The 23,656-nt window shown below is 39.0% G+C and overlaps 1 protein-coding gene across 1 annotated transcript in view; it reads right to left on the bottom strand.

Moving 5' to 3' along the window:
- Positions 1-1,692: 1,692 nt before the first annotated feature.
- VIPR2 (vasoactive intestinal peptide receptor 2) overlaps positions 1,693-23,656 on the bottom strand; it is a 48,890-nt gene continuing 26,926 nt past the window's right edge. Inside the window, exons 6-13 of the mRNA XM_015619499.1 lie at positions 21,068-21,209; positions 18,182-18,332; positions 17,153-17,213; positions 14,738-14,807; positions 11,760-11,851; positions 9,023-9,152; positions 8,894-8,935; positions 1,693-7,281 (exon numbers count right to left, since the gene is read on the bottom strand). Of these exons, the coding sequence (XP_015474985.1) occupies positions 7,108-7,281; positions 8,894-8,935; positions 9,023-9,152; positions 11,760-11,851; positions 14,738-14,807; positions 17,153-17,213; positions 18,182-18,332; positions 21,068-21,209 (862 nt within the window). The 3' untranslated portion in view covers positions 1,693-7,107. The remainder of the gene's footprint in view (positions 7,282-8,893; positions 8,936-9,022; positions 9,153-11,759; positions 11,852-14,737; positions 14,808-17,152; positions 17,214-18,181; positions 18,333-21,067; positions 21,210-23,656) is intronic.

The raw sequence follows: 23,656 nt of genomic DNA on the forward strand, positions 1-23,656 counted from the left end.
GGGAAAATTGCGTTTCCTGAGTTCTCTGCTCCTCCTCATGGTCTGTGTCAACCCTCTGCCTCCAGGGATGACCTCTGCCTCGGTACAGGCAGAACTGGGGTCAGTGCTGGGAATTGCACTGCAATTGGGAGAAAAATGGGGATTTGGCTTATGCACTGCCAGGGGAGAACAAGGTGTTCTCTAAAAGTAACCTCATTCTACAATTCACCCCAGACTGAAAAACAAAGAGTTTGTAATACCTTTTCTCTAACTGTCTTCCAAAGGTCTTTGGTTCAGCTCTCTTACAGAGATGAAGGGAAGACAGATGGTCTTTTCTGACTCTGCCACCCTCCTGTCCACTGATCTCCTGTAGCTTTTCAAGTGTCCCAGTTAGAAGCTCTGTGGTGCAGTCTTCTAGAGGAAAGGGAGTGTGTGTATTCACATACAGTTTGTGCTTTATTCACAGCTGCCTGTGGGTTGCTGTGTACGAGTACAGAGCTAGGAGATTCCTTCAGCTGATACTGCCCAGTGTGACCATGCAGGAGTTGTCAGAGAAGCATTTCCTTCTTTAAGCTGCTTCTGAAGTGCAGTCATCCTCATTCTTCCCCTCCACAGTACACTGCTTGTATTCTGGGGATAACCATGCCTCTAATTATACAGAATTTTTGTAAGGGATCCACTTCAGCATTCGAGAGGACTCAGGTTTGCCATGGAAACTTGCAGTTGCTGTTGCCAGAGCTGATGGGAGCTGGTCCAGTGTTCTGTTCACCCTGGCTGTCCTGCACATTCAGGCTTATCAGCTCCAAGGTGATCTGGTTGTGGGGCTGCCCCTTTAGCTCTGAGGGAGAGAGGGCATGCATGTGGGCGAGGACACTCAAGCACTTTGCTGATGTGCTGTTGGTTGCCAAAGGGTCCAGACTGACTCAGCTCCTACAAGAACTCACATAAGGTGGGAGAGGATGAGAGCTCAGGTCTCCCAAAGGCTCAGAAGAGCCCTCTGGGTGGTGTGGCTTCTGTGATCATGGAGAAACAAAGAAGGGGATGGACTCTCAGTCCATGAGAGACACCAAAAAAGGCTCCATCCTCTGTCCCTGCTTGGTGCCACAGCAAGGGCAGGTTTATCCCCACGAGGTGCCATCTCCTCCCCCACATGTACTCCCCTCTCTCTCTGGCCCCATCAGCAACACATCCCTGCCAGTCTCTTCCCTGTGCCCATTCCCATTACAAGTATAGGAAGAGTTACAAATCTTTTAGGCAAAACCCCATGATATATAGTGTTGCCTCCACAGGAGAGACCACAGCTTTCTTTTGTTCTCACTGCATTATATTGTACTCCTGACAGACATCTGTACTTCTGACAGATAACTGGGCAATCAAGTTTTGAGCAAGCAAAAATAAATTAAAAAAAAAATAAAAAAATCAAAAATAGCTGCAGGGCATAGAGGATGGTGCCATACACAACATGTGGGATCACCTGGTTCTGCTCTAGCTGTGTGCCATTCTCATGCCCCTGTAAGCACATCTGGTTACAGAAAGCTACATATTCCTCAGTGAAGCTAGGGGCTGCTTTTCTTTGTTATGTGTGTCTAACAGCTGGTGAATTAAAAAGTGGAATATTAACTTATTCACTTCCTTCAGCATGGCCATGACCCACTGAATCTGTAACAAAACTGCATCATTGTATACAATTTTTAAAAAACATAAATTACAGAATTTTTGTGGAAAACTTTTAAAATTTTTATTCTCTGATTCCTCTTCAGTCCATTATGGTGTTATTGATTACTATTATCTGTAATAGCATAAAGATGTAAACACTTATTTGTTCACAGCTTTATACATAACATCTCAGAGAAGGCTGTTAGGTTTGTGACATTAAAAACTGAAACCAGAAAAGAACAAAAGAGCAAAACCAGAAGAAAACTATAGTGAATTACAGTATGAAATCTATTTACACACATTAATCTATACAACATCATAATCTGTACATTTTGTAAAAAATAATCACATTCATTTACATAATCTTTAATTTTTACCATACTTGACAGATACAAAGTTATAACAAAGATGACAAAAGAGAAGTCTGAAGTAATACTCATACTAATGTGCCAGGACAAAAAAACCTGCAGGTTTTTCCATAAACTTATTACAGTGCTTTGGGAAATAGAGGGGTTTGGGACATTTCAGTCCCTTTTTTAGCTGACAATGCCTGACTTGGATTTAACTACAACCTGCTATCATTGGGCAGAACCAGATTCAACATAGAGTGGCTAAACCATCTCATAGAATGCTCTATTTAAATGTTGTCCTGATGTACTCTTGTAATATACATGTTAGAATACTTCATAATTTTATTTTTTTCAGCAACAGAATAGCACTGGACCCTAACTTCTGCATTTGGTCATGTCAGGGTAGTAATGGCAGCCCACTGCTGATATAGGCACTCATGGTAACATGAAGGGACTCCTGTTGGTAAAGGTATTTTCTCTATCACTATGCACAGACAATAATTGTTCAGATGATGACCCTTATACACATAGCAGCTTTGTTTGTAGGTTACTTTCCTGTTCTTTCTTTTTGTCAGACATATTTAGGGCTTGATTTTTCCTTATGTCTGAAAAAAATCTGTATAGTCTGAATCTGGACTTAATCCCAAATCACTTTGCTGAACTGGGCAAATTCACAGTTAACAGGAGATGATTTTTTGAAAAATAGAGGACAAATGTTGCAGATGATTCATCTTAGTCTTTGTACATGGACTGTGTGCCACATGCACCTGGCAATGCCTTATTTCACCACTCTGCCCCAGACAGAATCTCTGGTTTGCTGAGGGTCTATGTCTGTTGCTTTGCCCTTTGGTGTGTTAAAGGCAAAAGGGCTTCAAGCCTAGGGTGAATCAGGACATGAAGCAGATGCTACAGAGTGGGGTAGGATGGCTCCAACTTGACTGTTGAAGGTTTTTTGTAATGCTATTTGCCATCAGTTATCAATTGCTGCTACAGTACAGACCCATCACAAGCTTAGATTGGGTATTCCTCAGCTGGCTACTTGCAGTACAACATAAAGAAAATTTTGGGTACTGTAAAGCACTTTCTTTTAGCATGGCTCCCCCTACAAAAGGCAAAAAGCCAAACACCTAACCCCAAAATACAAACATTGTCTGGAAGCTGAGGCCAGGGAAATCAAAATGAGATATAAGCCTGTGGGCTTTGTCATGGAAGGCAGGGACGCCTGACCAACTGAACTGCAGGATCCTCCACTGCCTCACCTTTGGAATTACACTGCACTTTTCTTGGAGAATAAGTTTGGCCAGCCCAAGGTAATTGCCTTAAAAAGGGGTATCTGTGTAATATTAATATAAATAACCCAGAAGGATTAATGATCTCTTCTGGAGGGATACATCTTACCTGATTCTATCTATGGAGTGAGAAATCCAAGTACACACCAGACTCGTTCTATAGTAAGTAAAGAGAAAACTAGGTGCAGCTTTCCTGCCTCAGATGCCCAGCTGAACATGGAAGGAGTCATCTTCAGCTGGTGCCTCTTTCTCTATGATGACTGTGGAAAGCCCTGTAAAAGTGTCTTTAGCACAAACATTCAGCTTTCAGACACCAAAACCAGGGCAGATGAATTTCACCTGAGTTTATCAAGCACCCAGCTGAAATAGACTGCAGAGGAAAATTTAAGTCAGTGTCCATATATATCTTTTAATTGTAATTAGTAAGGTGTCACTGTGTTCCTCAGGCAGCAGCAGCAGGTAATGGTGACAGAAATCACTCCGAATTAATGGTGCCTCCAGGAGAGGTAAAGCACAGCAGTTAACCATGGTACTGGGAGTGAACTGTATTACCATTCTTATTCAGTAAGTACAAGCTGTGCTACTGGTTTTTCAGTGCAGATGCACAAAAAAAAATGTGCATGTTTCCTGCCTTGAAGACTTTACAACTCAGTTTGGACCCTGATGCAACCAAAGGTAAAGAGGCAGTAAAGGAATGAAGAAAGGGAGGTGTAGGGAAAAGTTACACTTGTCTTGCAGCCTCTACTTCCTCCCCTGATGCTGCTAGGACTGAGTGAGAACTAGGATTAGGGATGACAGAAGGCCAAATGATGTTTCATTGCATTGTACTTTTGACTCTTTAGAGTCACCACAGCACAGAACAAGAGCATTTAATCCCATACTCCTCAGCAAAATGCAATGAAAGACAAAGCCATGAGAAGCTGCCTTGTTTTCGGTGTTGTAAAGATGAAAACCACTGATTGAGTTCTATATTTGTCGAATTTTATGCATCTTTTACAGACATTTTTTATTATGTGTATCTGTTCATGAAAAGGCAGCTGAAAGTCAAACTGGTGTATAGGGTTGAAGCTGTAACTTTGCATAAAATTATTTGGAAATCAGAAATTTTCTGGGAATAAAAATGAGTGAGCACAGTGCCCTCTGTGTGTTTACTGCTTGTACAAAGCATTATCAAGTTAAACTGTCTCATAAAACAGTATTTAGATTATCTGCATTTACATTATTAATATAATGATGAGGTTCTCCAAAGTACTGTACTTTTGACTGGGTTGAAAGAAATATATACAGCACCTCTCTCTCCTGTGTGCCATTCTTTCCATGACCACATTGTCCTTTACAAATTAGTGATACCCCTATGTTCTCCCACTGTAAACTTCTCATGTGGCATTTCACCCTACATGAAAAGTAGAATCAAGCCCAAACGCATCTGCACCCTGTTAAAGGAAACAATGCTGGTTTGTTGCAGCATAAAATGTATTTTCTTATTTGGGGTTTTCTTTTTTATAACCCAGAAATAATTAAAATGCAGATTTTTTCCATGCTCACCTAATTAGAACAAAGACAGTTTTCTCTAAGATACAATGTGTTATAAACACATATAATTGGTGATGCATCATGCAGAGCAGACTGATGGAAATGACTGCCTGAAACATCTATTTCTGTGCTATCATTCTGTCTGTGTGTCAACTTGCTCACATAACCTCATTTGAGCAAAAAGATGAGCACACTTGAATGCTTGTCACATGTGCCTTTCTACCCTAGAAATTAAGGGGAAAAAAGAACATCCTGCACATCACATCTCAGGGAACTGAGCAGTCCCAATTCCACTGCAGACAAAGAATCCTAATTTGTGCAGATGTGTTTAATTTAAGTGTAAGAGCAGCTCCCAAAGCTCCAGTGGGTCTTCATATATTTGCAGTTAAGAGCTTGTGATAAGTTTTTCCAGAGATCCAGGAAACATACTAAATTTTAGCAGCTTCCTTAGTCTAAAGTATTTGGGAATATATTTAGTTTAAATACATGTGTAAGGGGACATCTTTAGACCCCATGGGAATGTCCTTGGTCAGCCTACTTTCATCCAGAATCTCATAATTACTTTGCCAAGAAGAAAACATTATGAATGGTCTGGAAGTGACCAATAGCTTATTTAAATTCAGTTTTTGTAAGTAACAATTCTTTGAGTGGTTGTTATTTAACTCAAATGATACCTACTGGTGTCATGTAACATTCACCACATTCTGTAGCAGTGAACCATGGGGCCCTTTCTATCTTTGGTCTGACAAAACTTTTTGTGACTCCATGACAATCCTGTTAAAACAAATTGTGTTTGACTGATAAATGGCTGGATTAAATCAGATCAAGAATTGCAGGGACACTTTGACAGCTGCTCAGTCCTTTCCCCGTGCTGGTAATATTTTCAAGAATGCACAAATATGCCTGCCAAGAGATGCCCTTGCTGCTGTTCTTCCCTGTATCTGACAAGAGTAGGGACCTTGGATTCTGCTGGCTCCATAAAATCTGTCTGAAATATGAGGGCAATGGTTTGTATGGAGGTACTCATGCAAATACAAATCATTCCAACCTGTAATGTAGGGTGGACATGGTTAAATGTTGGCATGGGAAGAAAATATCACTGCATTTATTTCTGTTAAAGAGCGGAAATGTTGTATACTTTTTAATAAGACTGTCAGTTCTCTGCCTTTTTTTTTGTAAATGTGGCAACATAAGAGGCTTGGCATTGCTGAAAATGCCTTCTTTATGCCTTTTACGGTAAGTTTTAGGGATTCTGTTTGTTTGTTGTTTTTTTTCCTGGGGGTCATATATTTTAAATAATTTCAGATATATATGGAACTGAATAAATGTAAAAGAATTTACATTTTTCATTAAATGTGAGTTGTAACTTCACTGCACTATTCTTTGTCTTTTGTAGTCAAATATGTAGTTCCAAGAGACAGATTTCAATGATAATATTGCAAAAAAATGGTATTTTCAGTGTGTAATGTGCTATTCAAGACTGTTTATCCTATGCCAGGCTGCTTTACAAAATAAAATATACCTCTTCAGAAAATTCCTTCACGAAAGTCACAAATCTGACTTTAAACAGGGGAGAACAACTGAGAACTACTAAATTCAAAAGTAATATAGCAGTTCTTTCTGTATGGACTGTAAAGGTGGCCCTACACTCTGCACTCAAATATTAAACTAGGCACTTTTGAAAGTGACAACAGGATTGAAATCAAACTCTGTAGAAAGTAATCTCTGAAATTTATACCATTAGCCTAGAAGTACTACCTTTTTCCTCCTGTGTAAATCATGTTCATGATTTCCTGGATTAGCACACTGAATTCCCAGTGTGGTTAATTATAGCCTTAGATTTTTTTTTTAAATCTTATTTTCCATAATTAGAAAATAATTTCCTAACCCTTAAGGCAATGTTTCCTTAAGTATAAATAAAGTGTAAGAAATTTTCTTGCTTCCCATCTTAACCCTTACTTGTGCCAAAGAAGTCTGCATTGAGCAGGATACCATGCATGGATCTTGTAGCCATTTTGGAAGGTAAAGCGACCTTTATGGAAAATGAGTTTTTGAATTGTTACAGACAGTAAACTGCAAGAGAACATCAGAATTAATATGAATACCATTTGAACAAAACAGAAAGCATCCATGGGACAGGCTTCTCTGCTATTAACAGCTTGGCTGCACAAACCAATTCCCCAAATACCAACATGTAGAAAAGCAAAGCACTAAACTGTACATTTCATAAAATATCACATCAAGCTGTATAATGAATGATATATCCACAGTTTTTCATGTTTGGGGGGGACCTAGCTCATTTATATCATGGTGGTCTCTGTCTGCATAAATGAATGAGCTCTTGAATTCCGGTGGAGTTGGGAAACACTTTCTGATCCATTTCTAGAAATGGACGAGCTGTGGAGTCTGTAATCTCTGCCCGCTGTCTGCTTCCAGCACAAACTCCGCCACTTTCTTTTCAGCTCCCCCTGCACCTGTGTTTAAAAGGAAATGCACAATATGAGCTGAAAATTTTCTTTTATGTGAGGAACTTTTCCACACAGTCTATTGGCTGTCACATGGGGATCTCTAGGAACAGAATCACTGAATGGTTTGGATTTTTACAAACCTTTAAAGATTATGTAGTTCTACCCCCTTCTGTGGGCAGGGACACCTTCCACCAGTCTCAGAGCACCATCCAGCCTGGCCTTGGAACAGGGCTTCCACAGCTCCTCTGAGCACCTGCTACAGTGTCTCCACCACCCTCACAGAAAAGATATTTTCCTTCCTAAATCTACCACATATCAGTTTAAAAGTGTCCTGACACTACAGACCCTGCTAAGAAGTTTCATGCCATCTTCCTCATGACCCCCCATTTATGTACTCTCAGGTGCTATGAAGACTCCCCTTATCCTTCTTTCCAGGCTGAGCAATCCCTACTCCTCCAGCCTGTCTTCATAGGAGAGGTGTTCCAGCCTTCTGGTAATTTTTGCAGTCTTCTGGTAAATTTTACAGACCAGGTCCATGTCTTGTACTGGTGACCATTCACCTCTCTTGACCTGCTGGCCTTGCTTCTTTTAATGCTGAATAGAGTTGGCTTTTTGGGCTACAAGTTACCAGCTCATCCCTCAGTCAGCACTGCACAGAACCAGGTGCAGGACCTTGAACTCTGCCCTGTTGAACCTCTTGAGGTTCTTTCCCCCCTCTCCACAAGCCTGTCAGGTCCCTCTGGATGGCATCCCTTCCCTCTGGATGGCATCCCTTCCCTCTGGATGGCATCCCTTCCCTCTGGATGGCATCCCTTCCCTCTGGATGGCAACCCTTCCCTCTGGATGGCATCCCTTCCCTCTAGAGTATCCAGTCAGTTTTTACAAAGGTCACATAGCTGAAGCAAAGACTGTCTACCCTGTCTGTGAAGAGATGCCCTAAGGTCACTTCCAAAATTTTGTATCATTTATGCTGCAACATTAATTTTGGCATCGAGCCATTTATCTGATGTACTTAAGGAATAGAATCAAATGATTAGCCCAAAATCAGTCATCTCCTGAGTATCAAAGACCAGAACAGCACTCAGGAGAGCTGTATGTTAATTGTCTGTGCAGGCAGGTGTCTTCTTCACACAGATTCCTTCTGTCAGACACTGCATGGTGGCTGAAATCAAAAGGAATTCCTTGCATCTTTCTCAGTTGAGACTATGAAAACTATGACATGCTGAGCACTTCTGAAAATCTGTTGCTGTTCTGAGGTTTAGATACTGACAGAACATCACCCTTAAATACTGACTAAATGGTATTTCAAGTTCTGGATAAATTGTCAGGCTTGCTGCACCTCACTCACACATTGTTTCTAACAGAGCTAGACTAGATCATGAAAAATTGACACTAACACCTCAGTTTGAAAGGAACTAGATTTTAAACAGCTCTTAAAGCTCTTCACCCAACTACACTGATTTCTCCTGTTGTATAAAAACTGTTGCAAATATATTCCACTAATAGGAATGCAGACATCTTCTAAAAGAGTTTCGTGTATCAAAACAGAATTACAGGGGCACTTACACATTTACTAAAACCAATATTTAACATTCTCAGTAGGAAAGGTGAGACTTACTTCACTGTTCAAAAAACAATACAGGACTGCAACAATCAACCCCTGGAAAGAGACAATATTCCTTAGTTAGTAGGCGGCACTCACTTAGGTCAATAAAACTTCTTTTGAATAAAAAAACTTAAAATTTACCTGAAAAGATCCCAAACACAACTCAAAGATTATTTTATAATTGTTGGAACTGCGGTCAGGAAATAGAGCAAACACAGTGTAGTGAACTCCAAATAATGGAATAAGCAACAAAGTGGATTTTGCAAGTCTCCTGGGAAAAGGAAAGACAAAAAGCTGAAATTTAATGATGAGCTCTTGTTTGACTGAGATGAATGTGTAACTGTATGGTTATTCTGTACATTGCACATGCACAGTATGCAAACAGTACCTAGGAAATGTAATCCAGAATCGTCTCACTTGTGAGACTTTCATGAGCTCCAAATACTAAAACTTCATAGCTTTACTGATGGTATTAAGCATACACCATAAAATAATTTTCAATGTTGTCAATTACAGAACACAATTTAGCAGAAGACACTACTAAAGTTAAGGAAAGAGAACTTTAAATTTCTAAGCAGAACTGCTCTGACAAACAGCTTGTGAAACTACTGGAATGATAAATTGCTACTTTTAGCTTATCTGACATTTATTTCACTCTAATAACATCAGTTCTGTATATCATACAGGGCAAGTTATGCACAATTTTGGATGCCTGGTATCAGATAAAATTTGAGAAGTTATAATGCTGAGTTCCATAATTCATCAATGTCTTGATTCAACAATGAAAGGATACTGTTGTGAATTCACCCATTTTAACACAGAAGTTAAGGTGTTTCAACAAATTTTATTTATTCAGTCAGTTTTCATGGCCTTGCTTTGTTCATAATGTCCCAGGGGCTGCATCTGTTTATGTGGAAATAATAATTTCTGACAGCAAAGCTTCTCAAGAACAGTAAACCCCTCACATCTAAAGATGATTCCAGAAGCAGGAAAAGTAGGGATTCTTTAATAGAAGAAATTCATTTACAACTGGAGGAGACGACACTGGCAGCAAATTTCCTGATTTCCCAAGTGAAATGGAAAACTGATTTTACTTGAAATTAGACTTATCCACTACAAAAGTAAAATGAACAACAAAAAGGATGGAACCAGATACAAGCAGGTTCTGAGGAAGGGAAGAAAAATGGTGACTTGTGTGAGTATTATTCATTTTAGATTCATATTTCACTTTCACTCCATGCTTGGCTTTGTAATTTTTGTCTAGTTGATGCTACTTTCTCTATACTGCACTTACATTTTAGTAAAAGAGACAAACAAAAAAGGCCTTATTCTTCTCTGCATTTTAGAAAGTGCATTTGCAGTTTTATACCAAGCCTCCCAGATCTTTTAATGTGGTCTGTAAATGCAGTTTCTTGAGGTTAATCTACTTTCCCATGGGTATCAGCTAAAGACCAGAAATGCAAACTTAATCAGGCAATCAAATGCTAAAAGCGAAGAATTTACAGGGCTGAGTAAGGAAGGACAAGGTTGCTATTAATATGAATATTTCATATTATAAAGTGCTACAGTAAACTGTGGAAAATGGTGAGACTGAAATTAAGGGAATGCCTAATTTTCAAAAAGTAAATATCACATGGAAGCAAAGAAAACTTCATGTCACAAGAAGTAAACTTGAGGGGATTTCCTGCCTAGAGGTTGGCCATTGTGCTACATAATAATGTGGCAACTGCACAACTTCATCTAGATTGAATAAGCTCTCCCACATGTTTAGTTGAATTAGCAAACACAAAAACAGGACCCTTGTAGCTCTTTAAAACAATGTGCTTGTCAGTCCAGTTGTGTCAACTTTTCTGTGGCACATCAGAATATTTCACTTTTTGCATCAAACATGTCACATTGTCCACAAAACACATAAGGTCCTGCTTCTCTTGGCTTTAACAATATTCTTAGAACAGGAATTCAGTATTTTTTAAATGAAGGAAAGTTGTTATCCAGGAGCACATTTTCAAAGGCCACTTGCAACAGCTTTGGATTTTCAGTGCTCATGTTAGGTTTTGTCACTGAAGTATCATATTGACACCCTGAACTGTCAGAGTCTGTGTCTGGGCTTTCAAATAAGACTTATTACAACAGAATCTTGATTGCAGGTAATTACATATCCAGCAGCTCTTATAATTAACAACAATAGCAGGTATTGCAACAAAAGAATTCTAGCAATGCATTTGAATTGTGCCCCAATATCCCTTGATTTTAAAGCTGTGGAAACAAAGAGTCATTTTAGGACTTGATGTTCAAACCAAGACACAAAAGAAGAAAGTCTGAACAGAAATGAAGTTGATTTAAGTCAGAAACAACTGCTTTCCTCTAGAAAAGGAAACATTAAATTTTAAAACATTTAAACATTAAACATTTAAATTAAAACATTATATGTAATTTTTAAATTTTTGCTAACAATGTAAGTCCTTTCCATCTCTTAAAACATATTTAAGTATTTTTAAAATTTAAAAAAAAGTTTTGAAGGAGGTTGAGGGAAAATGTTTTGACTTTGAAATTTTTCTTATGTCCAAATGACACATATATATATCAAAAGAAATATATTACTCTCCATATATTTTGTATCAACATATTCGTTCATAGATTAAACTCAAATTCTAGAATAGCTTGTTGATCTTTCTGAAATTAAACATTTTTAAAATTTAATTTAGTTTTGATAAAAATATATTTATCTCCATTTCAGCATAGTTGTATTTATTAAACTATATCTAAAAGTAGTTCCAAATTAAATATAATTACAGTAAGACAGCAGTTGTTGGTTTTCAGCAGATGAAATAAAGAGATTATTTTGGTTCTGTCTATAATATCCAAAAGTATGACTCACTTGTACTGTGACTGGTCATTTCCTCCGACATCTGGAGATCTTAACTTCTGCAGCAAGATTCTTATAATGCTTATGAAAAGTATAAAATTCACCTGCAAAGAAAACAAATATAATGGTGATTTCTGAATTCTCCGCTCAGTATGCAGCATAAAGAAATGCCTGTCAAGTCAGCGTGGGAGTCGTGCACCTCCCTCCAGAACCCCTCAGCTCTGCAGGGCCAAACCTGCTGTGTTCTGCAGCACCAGCAACCACTTCATGCCCACCAGTCCTGCTCTGGCTGGCAAAAGTCTTCAAAAGCCCCAGTTTTCAGAAATATCCTCCTTCTACTACTTCAGCTGAAGGCAGGTTTCCCAGCAGGATGGTACACTGGATGTGATTTTCTGCAAACAAGCACCATCCTAAATTGTCATGTGGATTTGTAACTAGAAGCCCAGAGGCAGTTTTGACCCTCCCTTGCTCCTCACCTCAACTTTCAGTATTTTCTGTCTGCATTAGGGTTAGAGAAGATTGTTGCACAGCTGATTGTCTACTCCAATCAAGCACAAAAGGGGCCTCTCACAAGTACCTCACTGTCTTGGATATTGATGCTGACATTACGAATGAATCACAGAATAGCTGGGGCTGGAAGGGACCTCTGGAGATCATCTGAACCCCTGCAGCCTAATTCTCACAACAGCCTTCTAAAGACAGTACAATAGCATTATTTTATTTTGTATTTTACTTCATATTCTACTTTATAGGAAGGCACTTGCAGAAAAAAATCATTATGATCAGTACCTAATCAGTCTAGAAAACTGAAGTATAAAACTCAGTATATCCTAAATCTCACTCCCATTATTTCTTCTGCATTGACTTTCTGCTTCCTCTGGTCACCATCCCTTCTGGTGCAGGATTTTTTTGAGTGGTCTAGAAAGCTGCCCACTAAATACAGCATGTCCTTACTGAAGTAAGGGAACAGTTGGAATCCACACCTTCAGAGGAACAATGTATGCTAAAAACTGCAACTCCAAGCTGCATCAAAGGAACACATCTTAGAATAAATTAATCTAGAGAAAAATTATATCTCGGTGAAAATGAGAAACTGGTTGTTTTAAACTAACCCCATCCTAAGGCCCAAAATCTGGAGGTGAGGTACCTAACCAGGCATGCCTGTCTCACTGCTATGAATCTCTTTCTTCATGTATTGGTGGAAGTCTTCTTTCTACTAAAAATTTGGCTCTGAGCTTTCAAGTTCAATTAATTTCTCTGTCTTCTATAACACAGCCCATAGAATTTTGGATTCTAATAAATAAACCACGGTCATAGCAACTGCATGTCCCTCTGTTTCTAACATTTTGTTTGAAATGACAGGGATGAAATAAAATGAAATATAGGCTTTTGCTGGACTTAACATACATTTTTTCAGAAAGATGATTACTTAGAGGCTTATCTATAGAGGTAACAGACAGAAATCTGTTATTGCAGATTTTATCTGCAAAATTAATGCAGCTGAGTGCACACAGCAGGGGATATTAACTTGCCATATGCACTGGAGCCCGTATTAGTGGACAAGGAGAGAACCGGGGTAACAGCACATTCATTTGGAACATCCAACTGAGTAACTCTGAAGTGTGTACAGCATGAAGTGTGAACGTCTGCCAAATGACTTCTCACAAGCCAAAATCCTCAGGAGGAAATGCCAGGGACAATTCTGACACACTGAATTATCTGAAGCCATTCCCACTGTGCAAAATGGTATCAGAACTTGCTCTCACGATACTGCTGGATAGATCAAACTCTGCTGCCTGACCAGTACTCCATTTGTTTAAATCACAACTCTCCTCCCAGTCTTCACTGGGATCCAGCTGCAGTTCAGCTCTGCCAGTGTGCCCCGGGATAACTCCCACTTCCAGGTCTAGGACTGCTTTGGAGGAGCTTTCTGGCACATGAGGTCTCAGATGGCTGTTCAAGCCGAGCATCCAGAGAACAGACTTTCCTGTAAACACCAGGTGGTTTGTTTTGCTTTTATCTTCCAACATATTTTCTTCACTCTGGATTGTTCCCCATTCCCCAGCTCCTTTGAGGTCCAAGTATTCCCTTCATGCTGTAGTTCCGTCGCATGCTCATTTCTTCATACCATAACACATCTTTGAGGCCTAACTTTTTGTCATTTTCACACATATGGCCAACTCTTCTTTCTCTTCAAACAGCAGAATTCACTCTAATGGCGATGACATAAATTTCTCCCAAAATGATTTTCAGCAGGCACAGATTGAAAGGCAAGCCCAAGCATAATGCAAACTCCTGAAATCTTGTGTAACCTAATAACGCCCTAGATTTTCTGCCTACAATTAAAAATTAAACAAATATATCTAAAATAAATTAATTTATTCTCTATTTTCAGAAATGGACATTTAACCACAGTATATTATGCCCAAAGTTAATTATACAATCATTACAGTGAACAGGAATATTATTACACTACTCCAGTAATTCTGATGAGTTCTAAACAGGAAAAGCCCTGTGAAACTTCTCAAATGGTATAATTTTGCAAATATTTCATGTCCAATATATATTTCAGTAGGCTACCAATTAACGAAAGATATACACTGCCACACTTTTTTATGACTAATATCAGATTCTAAATTGCAGGACTATCTATTTACACACAAAATCAAATCTGCAGTTCATTGAAAAGTATAATTACATTTTTCCTTCCTCCAGCCTCATAAATAGGAGAGATGTTAAAGAAAGAACAACACACAAATAAAAGCAACTGCTCATTTAATAGGAGGCAGATAAATTTTGAAGGCAACAAATTTTAATGGCCTTGGCATCTGTTTAACATTTCTCCTGCAGCACAATTTCTTCTCATTAAAACAGAATTCATGCCTAACTGTAACTAGCAGTAAAGAATAATGGCTACATGCACTGCACAATGCTGAACAGATCTATAATTCATGCTTCAAATTTTTAGTTGTATAATAAGTTTTACTTACTATAATAGAAATTAAAATTGGTATTCGTATAACCCACCAGGGACCACCATGCTCATTTGTATCCCAGCAACTATAAAAAAAAAGAGGGAAAATCATGTTGACATTAATATCATCTGGCAAGCAAGACCTATGAGGAGTAGTATTTCTCATAAACAAGTCAAAGCACACTAAAATAATGCCTGCTCTAGCTTAGAATTTGGCAGTCAGTCATTTCCTGCTATTAATTTTATTTCCTTTGTTTTAATATGCATACTTGATTTCCCCACCAGGAGTACTGTGTCCAATTGTGGAGTCCTCCACATTAGGAAGATGTAGATCTGTTAGAACAGGTCCAGAGGGGACCCCAAAGGTGATCAGAGGGCTGAAGTACCTCTCCTACAAAGACAGACTGAGAGCATTGGGGTTGTTCAGCCTGGAGAATACAAGGCTCCATGGAAAAATCATTGTGACCTTTCAGCACTTAAAGGGGGCTTATAAAATAGAGAGAAAATGACATTTTGCCAGGGCATGTAGTGATAGGACAAGGGAGAATGGTTTAAAAATGAAAGAGATTTAGATGTTAGGAAAAAATTCTTTACTCATAAAGTCACAGAATCATTCATGTTGGAGAAGACCTCTGCGATCATTGAGTCCAACCTTTGACCAAGCACCACTAGAACATGGCACTGAGTGCCACATGCAGTCATTTCTTGAACACCTCCAGAAAGCTGACTCCGCCACCCCTGTGGGCAGCCCATTCCAATGCTTTACAGCCCCTTCAGTGAAGAAATTCTTCCCAATGTCCAAACTGGAGATGAACCTCCCCTGGCACAGATTGAGGTCATTTCCTCTTGTCCTGTCATTGCTTGCCTGTGAAAAGAGACCAACCCCCACCTGGCTACAACCTCTGTGCAGGCAGCTGTGGGGAGTGATGAGGTCCCCCCGAGCCTCCTTTTCTTCCGACTAAACATTCCCAGCTCCTTCAGCTGCTCCTCACCAGACTTGTGCTTCAGACCCTTCACCAGCTCTGTTGTCCTTCACATTCCAGCACCTCAGTGTCTTTCCTGTCCAGAACTGGACACAGGTCTCAGGCTGTGGCCTCACCAGTGCATTACCCCGAGGGTGATGAGGCCCTGGCACAGGCTGCACAGAGAAGATGTGGATGCCCCATCCCTGAAAGTGCTCAAGATCAGACTGGATGGGGCTCTGAGTACCCTGGTCTATAGTCTGGCATCACTGCCCATGATAAGGAGGGCTGGAACTAAGTGATCTTGAAGATCCCTCGCAACCCAATCCATTCTATGATTCTATGAAATCAGCTAAAACATCAAGCACCCTGGTCTGTACCATTAGATACCATGGGAGATGTTGACCTTAGTGGAAACCAAGCTTAGTTTTGCCTCGTGCAAGGATACTTTTTCAGTGTGCACTTAACATTCACCTCTGGGTAGCAGGAAGATCTAAAGAAACTGACAGGTGCAATTGAAATTACACAATTTCTTGTGGGATATTTAGGTTATAGATGCCTGGAACTTGTTTGTGAAAATGTGAACTTGAAACTCTGTCTGAAAAATTAAATATTTAATTTTCACCATGGGCTCAACACTTTTGATCCAAACACTCTAAGTGCTTTGAAAGGTTAGTCAGATTAAAGATTAATTACCCTTCAGACTTCCTCTGTAATCATAATGACAGAGGAAAAAGGAATTTGCCTTTGGTTTACATGTTAGAGATCTTGTAAAGAAAGCCTTGAAATTACACAGGACGTGATTTTTCAGTTTAATTACAAAATAAATTGAAAAATAATAGCTAGTTGGACAAAACAGTACTGTTCAAACTGTTTGTCCACTAGTTAGGAATTTTCTCTCATTCCTTGGGAGCAGCATGATCAAATCTGATCTTCCTACAAAATTCTTTTCTCAGATCCCCTTTTCATGCCAGGAGCCAGGCTTAGCTCTAGTTAGCTTTAGCTTTACCTGGCTACATGCATCTGTCATACTCTTACATCACTTCACTTCTGGGAATGCAATTTTTATGTACCCAAAGTTATCTACACTTCAATCTTCTGAGCTGCTAGTTAGCAAATGAGGATGCCCAGTGCCTTCCTGCACGTGTGGCAGCACTGAACCCAAGGACCCCTCTGCTGTTTTAAACATTGACTTCCCAAGCAGATAGCTCTAGATGTGGGTGGAAGGAGTAATGGTATATCCTATCTCTGCTCTCTCTTGCCCTCTGAGTTTTTCAAATAAACATCGAGCACAAACAACAGCTGAACAGCTCCCAAATACCTGTTCTTTTATTGCCATCTTGGAAATTTGACTTCTGTGCTTGTCCCCTGCAGAGCAGCAAACCACCTTTGTGGGAGTGACCCCACATCCAAGGCAAGGACTGCACAGGCATTGGGGGCTTCAAGCTTTCCCTCCCACACACACTCACCCAGTGTCCTCTAGAACGATCCGTGTCACTGTCCACGTAATAATGAATATTGTAGGAATTCCTGAAAAATGCCAAAGAGCTTTAGAGAATGATCACAAAAATGCAAGGCCACAGGAGAAAAAAAATAAAATAAAAAAAATAAATTAAAATTCAGCCTTCTAGTAAGCAGTTATCCCCCAAAAACATATAGTAAAGTTCAGTGAATGGAGGGAGAAGCCCGTCTGATGAGCTACATGATTACATGTATATATCAGCAATGTAGTACAAATACAAACAAAGACTGCAGGGAAGTGAATTTATTTCTCATAAAAATGTAGTCATAGTTACTAGTACACAAAAAACTGCCTTTCTTAGGTGTCTTGCAAGGTGTCAGAGTGACTTACAGGGAAATAGATACAAGTTATGCATTCCCAATGCACCTCCAAGGACTGCAATATAAAATACGAGCATAAATCATTTCATAAGGAACCTTGTCCACACACTGGTTTATTCCCATTTCCCAGCAACACCCAATTGTTTTATGACAACCTATTACTGGAAGTATTAAAGTGTTCCATATAAATACCATCATACCTTCTGTAAATGAAAGGAATTATTTAAATTCCTTTTAAATACATTATTTAAATGTATTTAAAACCAGATGGACAGTATTATTGGGCTTTTCAAAAAGGAAAATTGCATAGTATAGCTCATGGCTGTGCAGCTAAACTTTAATTTTCCTCACAAATTAGGATGCCTGAATCATATGTTTTGCAGTGGCAGTCCTTGCACCAGGGCAATCCCTGGGTGTGGTGCAGATGGCACAGGTGAAAGCCATGCCAGGGATCAAGCCAGCAGTGATGCTGCAGCAGTTTTGTGCCTGCTCTTTCCCCAGCTACAGTAACCTGTGCTGGAGCTGAGCTGAGGAACCTGTGAGTCTGAGGAATCACCACCAGAGACAGCTCAGCTACCTTAGTGTGAAATACTGAACCTGGCCAACACACACACATGGAAAAAAGAGCATTACTGGAAAGATGTGGAAGTTCTTACCCCATCCTATCAGCAGGTAGATTGTGAAGTGTCTGTTGGGGGAGAATATTAGCACAAGGAGGATATGGAGGTAAAGTCCTTCCACTAAGAGCCAGTAAAAGTTTGCCATAACACCATACTGAAAAAACACCAGAATTGCCTTGCAGCCCACCTGAAATACGAGAAGAAGGATCAAATTTGTTGCAGGAAGGATGCCATGTTATTTTTATTACTACAGACAAAAATCTCAGCTGTCTTTGTAATATCAATAAACCAGATCCAGTAGAAATTTTTATCTTCAGTCAAGTAAATGTGATATTGTAAATGTTACTGTGTATATGAAAAGAAAGTGAATTATTACATTTATTTAGATGGCTCTCATTGCAAATTCACTCAGAAATTTTGAAAAACTCAGAGGATAAATATAGAAAAATATGGTGGTTTTCAATAAATGCACATTTTGCAACAGTTTGTTAATGAATGGCTATAAAATTAAATTATCACCTACTAGGAGTCTAATAAATGTATTAAAACTTCACATGGCTTCCTAACACAGTAAAAATTAACAAAGAAACTACTTTATGATTTTTTCAAAGTCAAATGTGAAACTGAGTGAAAAATAGAAGTTTATGTGATGACTAAGTGGACTTAGAAGAAAAGGTTGGCTGGACTGTTAAAAATAATGTTTTCCCTTTAGAAAATGTTTTAGAGTTTCTTAGTTAACTAAACACATAGACATGTATCAAAAAATGATACTTATAGCCTGTGTGGTGCTCTGCAGAATTAATTTTCAGATGTCTGTGCTGCTGATGTTCCACGGTGCTGGCTGCTGCTACTTTGGTACTTCCCAGCAGGAATCTGGGATGTGAGAATTGAATATGAAAATGTTCATATGGACTGAGAATGTGCTGAGAAATGTGATGATATGGTGAATATAACAGACTAAACAAACTGAGCCAAATAAAATCTCTAGTTTCTGCTAGCTTTATTTCATTTTAAATACCCTCCATACCTGCATTTTTCTGTTAAAATTCCAAGTACACCACATACCTAAGCAGGTAAATTACTCACTTTCAGTGATTGATTCCTCTCTCTAAATATAGATGTTTATTAAGAATAGAGATGCAGTCACCAGCTGCTAAGCCAGAAGGGCACAGACCTCCTCAGGGATACTTCTTTGTATCCATCAGTTCCCTATGATGTACCAAATACCTCATTGCATCCCAAGTAACATTCATGCCTGTGTAGATGCATATACAGAAAACTAAGGGAGAGTCCAAAGGCTAGAATTTATTTCACCTGATTTTAGCTGCCTACAACCAAAGTTTGAAAGCTGGCTAACTTCGGTAAGACTGATCTTACCTCTGAACTTTGGAATATCCACTGCAGATCAGCAATGGGCCAGAAAAATGTAAGATGGATAAAATTAAGTCCTTCAAAATTTGTGAAAAGTTGAACTTTTCAAGCAAGCTTAAATTTGCTTTTATGCTTTGGACTACTTACAATCAGATCAGCAGTGACAATTTTGTAATCCTTTATAAATTCCAGTACTCCCTTGTATTACATTCTCAGTTTACATACCAGAACCCTGCATCAAAGTATTTTCTCTTCCTCCTATATCATCTCTATTTGCAGATGCTGAATGGTGAAGGTATCTATCAGCAAAGTTAGCCAAAATTAATTCTCCATGTAATCCAGAGCCAGGACCTACTTATAGAGCCTTATGAACTGTGTGTTTTAGACCTCTGTGAGTGCAGCAGAACTGTGGAACATCACACACACGTGACAAAAGGGGCAAACCCCGTGTGCTGTTACTTGTGAAAGGCAGCACCAAGCCAATGCAAGACAGAACAGCCTTGTCAGGCTGGTACCAGATCATCCTATATACAATGGAACAGAAATTAGCCAGCAGTCCACAAAATCTTACATATTTAAATAGGAAAGTATAAGGCTTTGTAGCCAAGAATAACGTGAGAATAAATGAAATTGCAGAAACTAAGTAGTATTTTGAGAGTCCACTGAACAGTCTTTCAAGGACTAAGAACTTCTGAGTAGCCCTGGCAATCTGTCTACTCTCTACTGTGCCTAACTGGGGTCCACTAACTCAGTTCCTGCTTTTCTCCATTAGAAATATCCCAGATTATGAATTCTTATATAGAGTTTGGTAGTCACTGCTATGAACTTCATGTTTTGGGACAATATTATTTCATCAAGACAAAAATATCTTCCATTTTTTTTCCCACAAGCTTACACTGTAGTCAATTAAAATTAGAAGGGATTGTTGACTGAAAAAACAAGGCATATCATATAGAGGTCAGTCTTTTAACAGCAAGACTTGAGATTATTTTAAACCCTGTGCATGGAAATGCAGTAAACATATTTGCTTGCCAAGAATACAGATATATCAGTTCTGTCATAGCCCAGAAGTACAGAGGAGTTAATGAAGACACCTCCTGCAAATATTTAATTTCCTGAGTTATTTCCCACCCTCCACTGATACCTGTCCAACTCCTGGACCCCTGATAAAGCTGCTGGAACATTTCCAGAGCAGCTGCCTTTAATCATTCCCAGCTGACAGCACTTCTGTTTGTCTTCAGCTCTCAGCTGATGAATGCAGTGGCCATATTTATTCTGAGCTGTGTCTGGTTATGATTTGTCATTATCAGATACATAAACACCATGGCTGATGACAAGCTGTCCTTCATGGACATGCAAACAATATTAAAGTCTCCTACTTGTGCTGCAGCCTTTATCTGGATACGTCTAACACACCATTCTCCCAGTCATTATATTCTCTTCAGAATTGTCTGCACTGAAATCTTGGTACTCCTAAATATTTAAAAGGATCAGGGAGGAAAATTCACTGACAAAATAGTGTTACACCAGGTAGCAAATGAGGTTTATTACCCATGAGGTTTGATCCTCTGGACAGTGAGCTGTGTTGGAGCTGGAATAAAGAATATCATCCTTGACTAAAACAGAGATTGCTCTTAGAATGAAAGAGAGGAACAGGTTCAGATGAATGTAGTTCCGAGTACAATGAAGTTTTCTAAAAAGAGATTTAAAAACAAGCATTTTAGATTACGATGCAGAAACTGTTGAACAAACTTCTATTGCTCTGTGGACACTTCTTAGCAATATGAGCCTTGAGTTAAAGCATACTCTTTCCTCTTCTGTCATTTTGTCAGTGCTGCCTTGCTGTTTTCTTTCATCTCTGACTTCTGTTTAGTATCACAGACTAAAAGATCCCAGTGGTATTTCTCTCACATTTTAACATAAGCTGACAATAAACATAGGTTATTGTGTCCTTCTGTGTGTGCACTCATTCCACTGCTTTTCTTGAAAATACAACTTTGATTATCCTGAATATATTTCAGATGTGCTCTCACCTATCATCTGGTTTCATTCTTTAATTTAGCTCATTTGTTTTGCTACATAGTGACTTTTGATCCTGTGATGTTGGTGTATGCAGGAGCAATTCAAAATGCATTCAGAACATTTGATCACCTATCCTTTCTATCCAATGAATGCAAAACTTCTTTAGTCTGGCAGCCATGTGAAAGCCTTACAAATAAATGACAGATTAAATATTCCAAGTAAGTGAATGAGTACTCAGGGGAAGCAAGCTTTAAGTTGAGGTCTTTTCCCTTAAAATACACTCACTCCCTTCAAGATTTTCCTATTTAAAAGATTCTTTTTATAGAAAATCCCTACAAACCAAACTGCTAAGAGGTTTTTGTGGTTGCAACCAGCACCTTGAGCTGCACCTGGAAATAGCCCAGAAGCCAGGGCATTTTAGCAAGCATAAGCAGTGAAAAAAATGAAGATGCAACAGGTGTAATGGCAGTGTGCAATTTCCAAGTATTCTTCCAGTAATGATTTTTACCAAACATATATAATCCCTTCTGAAACTACTGAAGCAAGGATAGTTACAGTGAGTGTATGGAAATAAAGAACAGATCTGTCTTGCTAGCCCTGAATTTGGCAAAGGACATAATGCCAGGTTGAATTTTAAACAGTTGTCAAAAATACAGTGACTGCTGTGGCCATTGACCCCCTTTGCTGAAATACCACTATTATGTGATTGCATCACAGGTTTCTGTGAAATGCAGAGACAGATGCAAACTGCAAATAGGAGGAAACTGTTTTTTTTAATAACTCTTGTAAATGATTAGCTATTAATCACACTTAGTAGCTCAAATAATAAATGTTGGATATATACAAGGCTGTCAAACCAGTATTTTGGAGTTAGTGGGCAGAAATTAATTCCTAATTCAACTTTCTATGTTGGGAAGCCCTATCTTTCCCTGCAAATAACAGAGGAAGATTCTTCTTGAAGCGGGGCTTAGAAGATTATATATTGCCTCCTGAAATAAAGTCTGTCTTTTCCCTGACTCAGCTGGAATACTGAAAAAAAAATATCTCTACTTGGATATTTAAATTATAGTTGAAGGTTTTGAGTAAATGCTTGATCTGTTACACCTGACTTCTGGTGATGGGTGACATTCAGAAATCTGTGATTCTCTGTATTAAATGTGGTTTTAGGTTTTAACAGTTTTGAAACTGCAGTAATTTGCATTGGGATCTGCTTGGAGCATTTGCTGGTAGAAGGAGTATAACCATGACTGGCTGAATTCATTCTTCTAAAATGTATTCCAAACATAATTATGGGTTATGTATCTGCTCTGAATGGTCTCTGAATATTTAGATATTGAGAAAATTTGATGGCAGAATGAAAGGTTTAGAGAACTAGCCAAAGGAATATTTCATGAGAGGAATGAGGGTCTGACAAACAACATGCTGTTATCTACATATTATTTCTACCAAAACTGTGAGATGCACTTTCTTGGCTTTCCTGGTCCTAAGTGGAGCAGAAAAGCTGTGTGAAGCTCAAAATGGAGAATATAGAGGCTACTCTGTTAGACAGGTGGAAGTGATACATAAAGGCATGAAGATGGAGAGACAGAGAAAAACTGAGATACTGATAAGACCATTTTAAAAGTTATTTTACTTGTCGAAGATTGCCTTCAGTGTAAGAAAAGTCACAGAAATTAGGCAAAAGCAGCAGGCAGTACTGCCTTTCCTAGCACTGCCTAACAAAAATATTGCAGACCCAGCACAATTATCCATACTTTCACTACTGTGCTTGGAACCTGTGAGGCTTGTACCTCGAGCACTGTGTTCTGTTCTGGGCCACTCACTTCAAAAAGGACATTGTGCTGCTGGAGAGTGTCCAGACAAGGGCAATGAAGCTGGTGAAGGGTCTAGAAAACGTCTTGTGCAGAGAACCTGAGGGAACTGGGGTTGTTTTGTCTGGAGAAGAGGAGGCTCAAGGGAGACCTCATTATTCTCTACAACCACCTGAAAGGAGGGTGTAGCAAGATGGGGGTTGGCTCCTTCTGCCATGATTCAAATGAAAGGATGCAAGGAAATGGTCTTTAGTTGCATTAGGGGAGGTTCAGATAAGATATTAGATAAAAAATTTTTCACTGAAAG

The sequence above is a fragment of the Parus major genome, chromosome 2, assembly GCF_001522545.3.
Source record: "Parus major isolate Abel chromosome 2, Parus_major1.1, whole genome shotgun sequence".
Classification (NCBI taxonomy): domain Eukaryota; kingdom Metazoa; phylum Chordata; class Aves; order Passeriformes; family Paridae; genus Parus; species Parus major.